This window comes from Takifugu rubripes, chromosome 22 (genome assembly GCF_901000725.2).
Source record: "Takifugu rubripes chromosome 22, fTakRub1.2, whole genome shotgun sequence".
Taxonomy (NCBI): Eukaryota; Metazoa; Chordata; class Actinopteri; order Tetraodontiformes; family Tetraodontidae; genus Takifugu; species Takifugu rubripes.
Genome location: NC_042306.1, coordinates 15,310,366 through 15,323,234, shown reverse-complemented (window position 1 = coordinate 15,323,234; position 12,869 = coordinate 15,310,366). Strand labels below are relative to the sequence as shown.

Sequence of the window (12,869 nt, the reverse complement as noted above, 5' to 3'; positions counted from 1 at the left end):
CACGGAACGAGTGACGGCCGACGGAGGCTGCAGCGCCCCCCGGTGGTGGAGGACTGGAACGCACCCTCGCCACCTTCAGCTGGCACAGGAGCGCCGCTGCACACACCACAGACACACACACCACACACACACCAGAGACACACACACCCATCACAGACACACACACACCAGACACACACCCACAGACACACACACCAGAGACACACACACCCATCACACACACACCAGAGACACACACACCCACAGACACACACCAGAGACACACACACACCAGAGACACACACACACACCAGACACACCCATCACAGACATACACACCAGAGACACACACACCAGAGACACACACACACCAGAACACACCCATCACACACACACACCAGACACCCACCCATCACAGACACACACCACACAGACACACACCAGAGACACACACACCACAGACACACACACCAGACACACACCCAGACACACCCACACAGACACACACACACACCAGAGACACACACACCCATCACACACACACCACAGACACACACACACCACAGACACACACACCACAACACACACCAGAGACACACACACACACCCATCACACACACCACCACACACACCAGAGACCACACAGGTGTCATGAGGCTGTGGAGGCTCCGCCCTCCTCTAGAAGTCACCTGTATTTTTGATAGGCAGCAGTTTTTTTTAACTCTTTTGGCAAAACTTAAAAAAGCACTTTTGACAAATTATGACGAAGGGGCGTGTCTTCGCTAGAATGGGCGTGTCATTTGATTGTGGGCGGAGACTCTTGCACTAATCAGCTATTTATGTGATAAACCTTTTTTATTGCTTTTGATATTTTAACCTGATGAGCCACAGACATTTGGATCAGTGTTTATTGATCAGTGTTTATTGATCAGTGTTTATTAGAGGATCAGTTGTATTGATCAGTTATCAATAATGAACCATTAAAGAGAACCCTTCAACGTTCTTCACACGTCTCACGTCACTCTGACATTCATGAAGACTTTATTTACGTCTTTATTTACGTCTTTATTCACGAGTTTTACACATTAAACGGCTCCTCACTTCCGCCCCCTGCTGGACGTCCTACAGATGACACTTTACTTTGTGGTTCTGGTTCCTCTGGTCCTGGAGGCAGGTTCTACTCCTGTTTATAATATGTCCTGGTCCCAATAAAGGTTCTGATTACTCTGATCAGTCTGGTGTGAGAATCACCTGTGAATCCAGGTGAGAATCACCTGTGAATCCAGGTGAGGGAGCTTCAGGGGAGAACGTCCCTTAACGACGGTGCGCTGGTCTTAATCCTCATCTGGGCCAGAATCTTGGTCCTGCCCCGATGAGCCTCAGTGGTCGCTGAAGGGCGGCGGACGCTCTCGCTCCGTGGCGTGCACGGCGGCGTGCATGGCGGCGTGGCGGCGCAGGTGGCTGCCAGAGATGAAGGTCTTGCCGCAGGAGGAACACCTGAACTGTTTACAGTCGGTGTGGACGCTCATGTGGACCTTGAGGGAGCCCGACTGGGCGAAGCGTTTGCCACAGTGGACGCAGCCGTAGCGCTTCTCGCCCGTGTGGACGCTCTGGTGGCGCTTCAGGTTGCTGGGGTCGGAGAAGCGCTTCCCACACAGCGCGCAGACGAACGGCTTCTCGCCCGTGTGCACCCTCATGTGGGTGTTGAGGTTCTTCAAGGAGGCCAGAGTTTTACCGCAGCAGTTGCACACGAACGCTCTGGAAGAACCCCCCCCCGACCGGGACCAGAACCCCTGCCGGCGCCGTCCTGGTGCCTCCCGCGCTCCCGCCTGTGGGACGCGTTGGGCCTGTCGGCTGCTGCCTTCCTCGCAGGAAGCTGTGGCCGGTCTGGGGGTAACGGCGCCCCCTGCTGCCGCTCTGCTACCGCCTCCTTCAAAGACAAGCCGCCGCCCCCAGAATCAGAGGACACGCCCACAGTGGCGTTCAGCGCTAACGAGTGGCCTGGTTCCTCCCTCAAAGGATTCTGGGTAGTGACAGAATCCGTGTTCGGGGTTTGTTGGATTGACCAGCAGGAGGAAGTGATGTCACACATCCAGGAAGCGCATCTCGAACCATCACTCTCCTCTGACACTTCCTGTTTGATGGACGTGGGCGGGGCCTCCGTCTCCTCGGCAACGACAGAACAAAACTCCTCTAGAGGTTAAAAAAGCAGAAGTGTGAAGCCAATATTTGATTTTTAATGATCGAACTGTAAAGACGAGAAGATGTCCGACAACGTTAGCCTAGCCCGGCGATGCTACAAGCTAATCACCCCAAACCGTAACGTCATTCGCTCGTTCGGGTTGCGAAGGTTCCCGACGTAAACGATACTTACGATTTAGCTCCGACGGGGACCAAGATGCGCCGCCGTCCTCTGTTTTGATGGTCGGCGCCACGGCCTCGGCGGTGGGCGTGGCCTACGAGAGACAGAATCACGTTGAACCCGAGCGGCGACCGTGACACCAACCTCCTCCATCTTCTTACCCTGACGGGTCCAGAGGCCCCCGGGGGCCCCGAGGAGCCCCGCTCCTGAGCAGCAGCCGAGGACGCCGCCGCGGCTTCACCTGGGGAGCAATGATGTCATCAGGGACAGGAACAAAGACCTGCTGTTGTTGTTTACACTGAAATGCATTCTGGGCAACGAGGCCAGTGGGGGGGACAAAGTCTCGGGTGGATCCAGGAGGACGATCAACTGGGACCCATCAGCTCCCAGCTGGTACTGGGAACTGATGGGGGCACCAGCTGGTCGGGTCAGTTGGTGCAGAACCAACAGAACTGACTGGTCAGCCTCCGGTGTCCCAGGGCCCCGTCCCCGTCCCAGGGTCCTGTCCCCCGTCCCAGGGTCCTGTCTCCCACCCAGGGTCCTGTCTCCCACCCAGGGTCCTGTCCCCCGTCCCTGTCTCCCACCCAGGGTCCCGTCCCCATCCCAGGGTCCTGTCCCCCATCCCAGGGTCCCGTCCCCGTCCCCCAACCCGTCCGAAACACGTCATCACACAGACACACTAGGTCAAATATATGTGTGTGTGTTTGTGAGCGTGTGTGCGTTTGTTTGTGTGCATTTTATCTCGACACACACCAAAGTGACCCGGATGTTACCTCGCTGGGCTCTGGCTCTCCTCGCATGGTCGCCATGGTGACCGGGAACCGGAGCCCGAGCGCCGCCGCCGCCGGCCAGGGCCCGCAGGGCGCTGGCGCGCGCCGCCCGCAGCTCCATGAGCCGCAGCTTCCTCCGCAGCTGCTCGTTCTCGCGGCGGCTGCGGGCGATCTCGAGCTGCAGCTCCGAGTAGCCGCTGTCCACGAGCTCGCAGATCTCCGCCACGGCCGTGTTGGCCAGAACCTCCATGATGGAGGCGAGCTGCGCGTGGAAGGCGGCGGCCGGGGACATCTGGGCCGCTGCGTCGGGACACCCGGAGACGTTCGTTGGGTCCAAATGATCTCGCGCTCGCTTCACCGGAACGTGGAGCCTCCGCGAAATGTAAACAGCCCCGAAACCCGGAAGCGATGCGAACCCCAACGTCTGGGGGAGGGCGCATGCGCGAAAAATCTTTAATTTTTTTATTTCTGCGTGTGAAAATGAGAATCTGCGGATGCACGTGAACAGAATAAAAATAAATTAATAAATCTGTACGTATTTATTGGTATTATTTAGCCTCCCTGAATAGCGAACCGATGATGTGCAGGTTTGTTTTCTTGTGGAAACGCAAATAAATACGTAGATTTTTTTATTCTGACACATTTCCACAGAGACGATTATTTATCGATCTCTAATAGGTCTACGAGGCGTCAATAACCGAATCGATCACTTTCTTCTTCGTGGCTCTAAAGTGACCTGAGCTGCGCCACACCGCCCCCTGGTGGATAGATTAGGCCTCGCCGATGGATGTCGATACTGTATTCCAGAGTTTTCACCCTTTTTTGAGCAGAAGCACGTTTTTCATTCAGCAGAAATCTCTGAATCTTTGTAGTTAACATCAACACGTTGTTCTCAATCAAATAAACACACAGCAAACCTTTTTAGAATCCCATTTTTACTCACTGGAAGTTGGGAAATGGGAGCAATGCCAGGAGAGAAGCCACCCACCAACCTGTCGGCCTCCTGCTCCCACCCGCCAGCTTCTCCTCGAGGGTTTAAGTGCTTCACTATCATCTCACATGAAGCTGTTCACGCTTGGCTTGGTGACAGGGAACATTTCAAGATTTCCTCTGATGTTGCACCTTGAACAGAACCCATTTCTTTGATCTGTGCTCGTTAGCAGGTTCTTTGGCTGCAGGTCCGGCAGCGTGGTCGCCTTCTCCTTTACCTTTGTGGGTTTTCTCAGCAACTTTCTCTGCTTCTCCAACATTCATGTTCTGAGGTGAAGCCTCGGACCAAAGCTAGCTTCTGCTAGCTGGACCTTAAAAACGCCGAGGCGTCATTGAGCAACACGCCTGCACGTGGAGGAGCTTTATTTGGTTCCCCTCGTCCATTTACGCTCCTCTGTCTGTCCTCCCATATCAAACATTTAGAAAAGTCTGATTATTTCACAATAATCTAAAACTGATTCAAGTCAAAGCGTCACTGTTGTAGTTAAAAAATAGCAGAAATGACGTAATGGAGTATCAAACTACAGTTCCTCCCTCCGTTCTCTGGGGTCCTAGAAGCACTTTGTGAGGCACTTGTTCGGCACTGTTGGCTGAAGCGTCACTCGTTGGGGACGTTGGGGTGGCACTTCTTCATGTGCAGCTTCAGGCTGTAGCGGACGATGAAGCTGCGGGAGCACGCCCTGCAGGGGTACGGCCGCTCGCCCGAGTGGATGCTCATGTGGGACTTCAGGTGGGCCGACTGGGTGAACCTCTTGCCGCACTGCTCGCAGCTGAAGGGCCTCTCGCCCGTGTGGATCCGCATGTGGACCTCCAGGTTCTGAGACGTGGCGTACGTCCTGTTACAGACGGAGCAGAGGAAGCGTCGCCCACGCCCGCCGCCGCCCGTCTGGGAGTGACCCGGAGGGGCCACGTTCTCGTACTCGAACCCAGAACTGCCGCTTTCAGACAGCTGAGAGTCCGTGGACATGGAACCCGCTGTGGTTCTGAGCTCATCGCCCTCGGGGCTTCCGTGTGGACAGGAATGAACGAAGCCCGGCTGACTTCTGGACTGCCGCTCCCACATGAGGCCGAAGTCCAGTTCTGTCCGGTTTGGATCGGACTCCATCAGAGCAGCGTCACCAAAATATGACAGCTGCTGGTACTCCTGGTGGACCAGCTGAACGTCGGAGGCACCGTGGGAGCCGACCGACCCGGTGGGCTCGTCCCCAACAGCACAGTGGCCGGAGAGCCCGGCGTCGCCGCCAGGGGCGTCCAGCACGAACCCAGATGTGCTCCTCATCTGCGGCCCTGGTGCCACTCTGCACACTTTCAGGGACGGCTGGTCCAGGACGGACCTGCCGTCCCCCTCAGGACTTCCTGTCCTGCGTCTCCTGGCGCGCTGGTTGACAGGAAGCAGCCGACAGGAAGCAGCCGCCCCTCCTTCGCTGGGCTTCGCTCCGTCTGAACGACAAGATGCTCCAGGTTAAACAACATCTGGATGCTCCGAGAGCGTTTAATCATCCTGGACAGGGACGTGCTGAAGCCGCCCAGACCACCGGATCACCGGATCACTGGATCACCGGACCACTGGATCACCAGATCACTGGATCACCGGATCAGGTGAGTCTCAAACCAGCTCGTCAAGGGTTCTACTCACCTTCCCCAACAGAACCTTCGGTGTCCGAGTCCTCATCTTTGATCAAAACCACCTCAGGAAGCTGAAACTGAGACAGAAATCCAACATCACACTTGAGTAAGAGACGGTGTAATAAACGCGTTATAACATACGACGTAACACAAACGCTAATTCAGGCAATTAGAACCTCCTCAAGAGTAAATGAGACCAAATGTGTCGATTGATCACGTCAACCGGATCACCTGGAACCAAACAGGTCAAATAAGTAATCCCTGTTTTTGGCCACAAACCTGCACTTTAATCTGCTCTTAGAATTCTCTCATTATTTATATTCTCTCATTATTTATATTCTCTCATTTATATTCTCTCATTATTTATATTCTCTCATTATTTATATTCTCTCATTATTTATATTCTCTTATTATTTATATTCTCTCATTATTTATATTCTCTTATTATTTATCTTCCTGGTGCCGCCGCAGCAGTTTAGGGCCGAAGACACGTGGACCCGACCAGCAGCGTCCTGTTATTACTAGACGGTCGATGTCAGGAGAAACTGAAAGGAGGAATCCGAATGTTATTACATGGTTACAACACCTCTTTAGATTCAGAGTTCAATGAAGCTCAGGAGGACACTGGGAACCTTCCCTCATCACACTAAATGTCGGAGAAAAGGTGTAATTAAAGGTTTAAAATTCACTATTTACACACAACATCATGATTAAAAAGGATGTTCTAAAATGGCTGTTTTATCAGAAGTTACTGAGAAACCAGCACGATAAAGGCTCTGCCTACCTCCCCCACTCCTCCACCTCCTGCTCCTCCAGGACCTGCTCCAGGACCTCCTGCTCCTCCAGCACCTGCTCCAGGACCTCCTGCTCCTCCAGGACCTGCTCCAGCACCTCCTGCTCCTCCAGGACCTGCTCCAGCACCTCCTGCTCCTCCAGGACCTGCTCCAGCACCTCCTGCTCCTCCAGGACCTGCTCCAGGACCTCCTGCTCCTCCAGCACCTGCTCCAGCACCTCCAGCACCTCCTCCAGGACCTCCTCCACCCCCGTGGTCGGTGTCCGGCTCCTCGCCGGGCGCCACCGGCCCTCCAGCCCCGCTGCCTCCCCGGACCACTATGGACTCGATGAGGTGCAGCTTGTTCTTCAGGTCCCGGTTCTCCTTGCGGCTCCTGCTGATCTCCATTTGCAGCAGCGCGTAACCTTCGTCCACCAGCTCGCAGATCTCCGCCACCACCGCTTTGGTCAGCGCGCCCATGATGGCGGACAGCTGCTCCTGCAGAGCCCTGCTGCTCAGCGCGGCCATGTCCAGAACCACCACCACAACCAGAACCGACACCGACCAAGGCCGAGTCCTGACGTCGCTGACGGATCGAGATGTTCGCGATTCAGGCGTTTTACGGCGGTCAGAAGAAAAGCCGGATATCCGTTTTCCTGCCTGCGCCATAAAAGTGGCTGCCTTCAAAATAAGAGCATCGAACGCGGAGTGTATGAAGGCATTTCCGGCAAAATATTGATCATTTTTTAAACAAATGATCATTTTCTGTAGCTTCATTTGTTCTCCAGAAGGTTTGAAACCTCGAAACGAAAATGATGGCGGGATGTTTCACCATCAAATTAGTTTTTAGTTTAGTTTAAAACTAACGTGTGGAAATAATTCATCCTTTTGGCGCCGTATTGTCTCCTCACGAATGATCTTTATTACATGTTTTTCTCCTCATCAACAGAAAACTCATTTTTTACTGGTGTTAAATAGTGGTTTCTAAATCTCTGGTAATTCTGACAAATGTGAAGGTTTTTTGTTACTGCTGCGCTCAGAGGAGAGAAAAAGATCACAAAACTCACAAAAACACAGATTAAAAATCTAAATTTTCCACAGCTGTAATTATGAAAGTCAACATTTGCAGCTAGTTCATTCTGCTGGGTGACAGGTGGTGGTTAGGCTCCGCCCCGCTCCGCTGGGTGGTGGTGGTTAGGCTCCGCCCCACTCTGCTGGGTGACAGGTGGTGGTGGTTAGGCTCCGCCCCACTCTGCTGGGTGGTGGTGGTTAGGCTCCGCCCCGCTCCGCTGGGTGGTGGTGGTTAGGCTCCGCCCCGCTCTGCTGGGTGGTTAGGCTCCGCCCCCTCTGCTGGTTGTTGGTGGTTAGGCTCCGCCCCGCTGGTTGTTGGTGGTTAGGCTCCGCCCACTGGGTGGTGGTGGTTAGGCTCCGCCCTGCTCCGCTGGGTGTGGTGGTTAGGCTCCGCCCGCTGGTTGGTGGTGGTTAGGCTCCGCCCCGCTCTGCTGGGTGGTGGTGGTTAGGCTCCGCCCCGCTCTGCTGGGTGGTTAGGCTCCGCCCTGCTCCGCTGGGTGGTGGTGGTTAGGCTCCGCCCCGCTCTGCTGGGTGGTTAGGCTCCGCCCCGCTGGTTGGTGGTGGTTAGGCTCCGCCCCGCTCCGCTGGGTGGTGGTGGTTAGGCTCCGCCCCGCTCTGCTGGGTGGTTAGGCCCCGCCCCGCTCCGCTGGGTGGTGCTTCTGCTGATGGATCCTCAGGTTCTGCCGCCCAGCGAACCTCTTCCCGCAGTGCTGGCAGGCGAAGGGCCGCTCGCCCGTGTGGACGCTCTGGTGCGTCTTCAGGTGCCCCGACTGCGTGAAGCGTTTGCCACACTGGGGGCAGCTGTACGGGCGCTCGCCCGTGTGCACGCGCATGTGCGTCTCCAGGCTCCGGGACGACGTGAAGCCTTTCCTGCAGCAGCTGCAGACGAAGCGCCGGTCCCTGCAGTGCTGGTTCTGGTCCAGAGGACCGGCCCAGGAGCCGCCCGGGCCCAGCGCCGGCAGACGGGAGCCGGGAGCGCCCGGCGGGCCGGCGCGGTCCAGGCGGAGCTCGGCTCCACGTCTGGGTCGGAGCGCTGGGCGCTGGTCACAGACGCACCTCGCCTCTCCTGAGACGGGCCTCGTCCCAGAACCCCCAGGAGCGCACGTGTGGGGGAACCCGGAGCACCGGTGGACCGATGCTGAAGGGCGCTCGGCTCCCATGGCGCCGTGTCCACGCCAGGGCTCGTCCTCATCCTGGAGGCTCCTCCCTTTGGGTCGTCACCAACCAGGAAGTGCGGTTCTGCTCCTTCAGAACCAGCAGAACTCAGATCAACATCAACCAGGCAGGAGGCCCCTGAAGGTTCTGTCTTACCTTCTTCTCTGGTGAGCAGCTTGTCGTCGTCTTCTGTCTTTATGCTTCTCTGCTCCATCCCATCCTGATCACCAGCCGCTTCCGCACCACCCGCAGGTGAATCCTGAGGAGCAGACAGAACCGGATGAGCCAGAAGTTCTGGAACGCGGTGGAACACCAGGCGCAACAGCTCCTTCATCGCTCACATCTTCGCCTGCAGGCGGCGCTGTCGACACCCGCACGCGTCCGTTTCTCCTGCGGTTACTTTTGGGCTGCGGGGCTCCAGAGGAAGCGCTGCAATCTGGGTGAAAAACGTCACGTCTCAGACCAGACTGGGGGGGGGGGCTGCAGGCTGAAAGCACAACTCCGCCTCACCCTCACCTGGGCCGCCGTCCCGGTGTCCCCGCGCCACCAAGTCCTGCATGAGCTCCAGCTTCCTCCGCAGCGCCTGGTTCTCTGCGTGGCTGCGGCGGATCTCCAGCTGCAACACGGCGCAGCTGTCGTCCAGCAGCTCGCAGATCTCCGCCACGGCCGCTCGGCTCAGCGCCTCCATGATGGACGTCAGCTGAGACCGAAACGCCGCGAAGCGCGTCATCCCGACGGGAAGCGGGTAAACGAGGCCGCAGGTCCGGGGAGAGCAGCCCCGGCGGCGGGCAGGGCGATGGTCCGGCGGCGGGCAGGGCGATGGTCCGGCGGGCAGGGCGACGGTCCGGCGGCGGCAGGGCGACGGTCCGGCGGCGGGCAGGGCGATGGTCCGGCGGGCAGGGCGATGGTCCGGCGGGCAGGGCGACGGTCCGGCGGGTTCAGCCCAAGAATGACGAGCGTCGCTGTTGTTGTTGTTATTGCTGCTGTGCGGTCACTTCCGCCTCCCAGTCCTCGTGTGGAGAACAACTTCCGTTAAGCCTCTTCTTCTTCTCTTTCACAATAAAAGAGGGTATTCTAAGGGTTTGGGCATGTTGACATGACGCTCCACAAGCAGGACCAAACTCGGCTTCCATTGAAGTTTGTGAAAGAAGATCAACTAATTCGCCACCGTCACCACAGACGGTGATTCCAGAAAACCGTATTCCCGCCCTTTCACGCCGAAATCAGATCAAAACACAATTCTAAAGATCAAAGCGCCAAAAAGGGTTTGATGCGTCAAATGAGCTGAGTGTTACGTTGGGTTTCACCTGCCTACATCACTGCTGGCGAGTAACTACAGTCGACTACAGACAACTACCGACAGAAAACAAACTACAGCTAGACTGTTGCGCATAAATACGTCCGTCGAATTCACCAAATTCCATAAAAACTGAACTCTCGACATTGTTGAGTGCTTTTGGCCGACGCTCCTGAATGCAGCATTTCAGACCATTGTCGGTGTATTTTCCTACGGTCCTTAAACGCATCGCCAGGGGCGGTTTCCATAGAAACCAAATTCACTGAGAGACAAGATGGTTTTCAGTAAGTTCGCAACCGCACATGTAACCGCAATAATCTCCGTTATCTGCGTTTCTACAAGATCTGTCATACGTTTTTGATACGTTTTTGCCGAATTGTAATTTATTTTTGCTAACGTGTGTTAGCTAACAGGCGATAGCAGCAAGTATTAGCACCAAGTGACAGATTTAGTTAAAAATGTTGAAAAGATGATTGACTAACTACTCCAAACACTCCTACCGTTAAAATGTGTTGTTATTGCCTTATTTTTTTAACTTTCACCGATATAATTCGCTAATTTGGCTTAGCCAGAGGCTAACCTTAAAACTTGTAGCCATGTTTTCATCAAATATCACAATTGTCTTAATAATCGTGATATTTCTCATATTTAGTTATCTCGACTTATTACAAGGATGTCGTGTTTTATGTCAACTGGAAATGTTTCGTTTTGCTGAATGTCGTTTCATTCCACACGAGTGTAAAGATCCCAACAGTTTGTGCTCCTGTTGTTGTTGTTGTTGTTGTTGTTGTTGACGCGGCGCTGCAGTCACAGAGGAAATGATCCGCACGCGGGCCGAGCATAACGACAAAGAGATCTGTTCTTTGGAGGAAGTTTCTCTGCACCAGCAGAACATTGAGAAGATCGAGCACCTGGACCGGTGGTGCAGGAACCTGAAGATCCTGTACCTGCAGAACAACCTGATCCCCAGGATGGGTGAGGCTGGACCCCAGCACGTCTACCACACCTGGGAGGGTCTTCCTGCTGAGATCTGGAAGGTCATGAGATGATTCCTCTTTGTTGATCTTCCAGAGAACCTTGGTCACCTGAAGAAGCTGCAGTATTTGAACCTGGCCTTGAACAACATTGAGGTCATTGAAAACCTGGAAGGTCAGTAGGCAGCTCCCTGTCCAGGGACAGGAGGAAGACTCCGTCTGCACCGCAGGATGAAGATCAAAGCTACAGTCTCTATGCTAGCGGAGCTAATGCTCACAGTTAGGACAGGATCAGCTAACCTTTAGCATTGTCTTAGCTTGGCTTCACAGCTCAGAGAAGGTTCCGTTGATCCCTCCTTGTCCTGTTGTCTCCAGGCTGTGAGAGCCTGGAGAAGCTGGATCTGACGGTGAACTTTGTGGGACGCCTGAGCAGCGTGGAGCGTCTGAAGCACAACCCCCACCTGACGGAGTTGTTCCTGGTGGGGAACCCCTGCACAAAGTTCCAGGGCTACAGGGAGTACGTGGTTGACCCTCCCCCAGCTGAAGGTGAGTCCAGAGCAGGAGGCCTGGAAGTCGACCTTCAGGTGAGGAGCTGGTCTCCTGGACGCCTCCACCTGGAGAAGTTCTGACTGACTGTGTGTCATCAGTGGCTGGATGGAGCAAAGATCAGCCGGTCCGAGCGGATCCGAGCCTGTCAGAGGATGGAGGAGCTAAAGGGGGGGCTCCAGGAGCAGGAGAGGAACATGTGAGGAGGAGGCAACGTGAAAGACAGGAAGCACACATCAAGGAGAGCAGGGGGGTCACCAGCACGCCGTGAGTGTACTTCCTGTTCAGTTGTGAGTTCTTACTGACGGACTCTGGACCAGAACCAGCCCTTCAGAGCAGGAGCTGCCCGCAGGTGCTCCGGGGGGGGGGCGAAGCCTCGGTCCAGACTGACCCCTGCTGCTTGTGTGCAGGCTCTGGGTGCAGGAGAACCAGGAGGAGATCCCGGCCTGGAAGACCGGTTCTGGAACACACCCTGCGAGTTCAGCCCAGAGTCTCGTGTGGAGGCTCATCGTCACCTGGAGGAGAAACAGAGGGCGGAGGAGTGAGTGGCGTTCCAAACGTTAGCGGGCCGGTCCTGCAGCACCGCCCCAGGGCGGCCACACGGTGGCGCCGTCACAGCGGCGCTGCTTCTTCTGTCGTCAGAGACGTCCACCTGAGTCTTCCTCAGCTCTGCTCCTCATGAGCAGAGCTGAGGAAGACTCAGGTGATTCACTGAGCTGCTGCAGCAGCCTGAGGTTCTGAAGCTGGAACCGGGGTTCCAGCTCTCCACAGTTAATGGCTCAGGTGATTCACAGCCCCCACCTGAGTGATGCACCACGTGCTGAGGCTCAGGTGATTCACAGCTCAGGGAGGCCTTCATCAGACATCATGACGCTTGATTTGTTGCTCCGCTCAGGAGGGACAGAACCGTTAGCAGCACGTTCTGGCTGCAGGTTCTGCTGGGACAAAGCTTCAGAACCTCTGCGTCCTCTGGACCCCCACAGGGGGCATCAGCTGGTGGTGGACTGACTCAGCACCTGGTTGTTCGGGTCAGTTAATGTTCTAATGAGAGCTGATGCGGAGGTGGCTGGAACAGAGGTGTTAATGAGGTGCTGCTCCCTCCCTCCATCATCCCTCCCTCTCTCTCGCTCTGTCTGTGGAGGGAGGGATGGAGGGATGGTGGTGGAGGGATGGTGGAGGGATGGAGGGATGGTGATGGAGGGATGGTGGAGGGATGATGATGGAGGGATGATGGTGGAGGGATGGTGATGGAGGGATGATGATGGAGGGATGGTGGAGGGATGATGGAGGGATGGAGGGATGGTGGTGGAGGGATGGTGGAGGTGGT

The 12,869-nt window shown here is 55.6% G+C and overlaps 4 protein-coding genes across 6 annotated transcripts; 1 reads left to right on the top strand and 3 right to left on the bottom strand.

Moving 5' to 3' along the window:
- Positions 1-1,016: 1,016 nt before the first annotated feature.
- LOC115247973 (gastrula zinc finger protein XlCGF49.1-like) lies at positions 1,017-2,084 on the bottom strand. The gene is made up of 3 exons (XM_029831163.1): positions 2,070-2,084; positions 1,904-2,002; positions 1,017-1,808 (listed from the first exon to the last, which is right to left on the bottom strand). Exons 1-3 carry the CDS (start codon positions 2,082-2,084, stop codon positions 1,359-1,361), a joined length of 564 nt encoding a protein of 187 aa, XP_029687023.1. The 3' UTR covers positions 1,017-1,358.
- Positions 2,085-4,559: 2,475 nt separating this feature from the next.
- Positions 4,560-7,151, bottom strand: LOC115247910 (zinc finger and BTB domain-containing protein 7A-like). Of its 3 annotated transcripts, none has more exons than XM_029830914.1 (4): positions 6,637-7,151; positions 6,512-6,531; positions 5,738-5,804; positions 4,560-5,541 (listed from the first exon to the last, which is right to left on the bottom strand). In XM_029830914.1, exons 1-4 carry the CDS (start codon positions 7,025-7,027, stop codon positions 4,700-4,702), a joined length of 1,320 nt encoding a protein of 439 aa, XP_029686774.1. In that variant the 5' UTR covers positions 7,028-7,151; the 3' UTR covers positions 4,560-4,699. The 3 variants fall into 3 exon arrangements, with proteins under 3 accessions (XP_029686774.1, XP_029686775.1, XP_029686776.1); XM_029830915.1 differs by having other exon boundaries at positions 6,667-7,151; XM_029830916.1 differs by having other exon boundaries at positions 6,512-6,534; positions 6,739-7,151.
- A 1,045-nt stretch (positions 7,152-8,196) lies between these two features.
- Positions 8,197-9,890, bottom strand: LOC115247972 (zinc finger protein 467-like). Its single transcript, XM_029831162.1, has 5 exons — positions 9,242-9,890; positions 9,067-9,161; positions 8,882-8,984; positions 8,704-8,815; positions 8,197-8,590 (listed from the first exon to the last, which is right to left on the bottom strand). The coding sequence occupies exons 1-5, from the start codon at positions 9,453-9,455 to the stop codon at positions 8,197-8,199; spliced, it is 918 nt and encodes a 305-aa protein (XP_029687022.1). The 5' UTR covers positions 9,456-9,890.
- A 33-nt stretch (positions 9,891-9,923) lies between these two features.
- Positions 9,924-12,215, top strand: LOC115247971 (protein tilB homolog). The gene is given in 8 exon segments (XM_029831160.1): positions 9,924-10,306; positions 10,830-10,997; positions 11,094-11,171; positions 11,372-11,522; positions 11,524-11,542; positions 11,644-11,741; positions 11,831-11,894; positions 11,953-12,215. Coding segments are annotated over 8 exon segments (723 nt in total). The 5' UTR covers positions 9,924-10,296; the 3' UTR covers positions 12,088-12,215.
- The last annotated feature ends 654 nt before the right edge of the window (positions 12,216-12,869 follow it).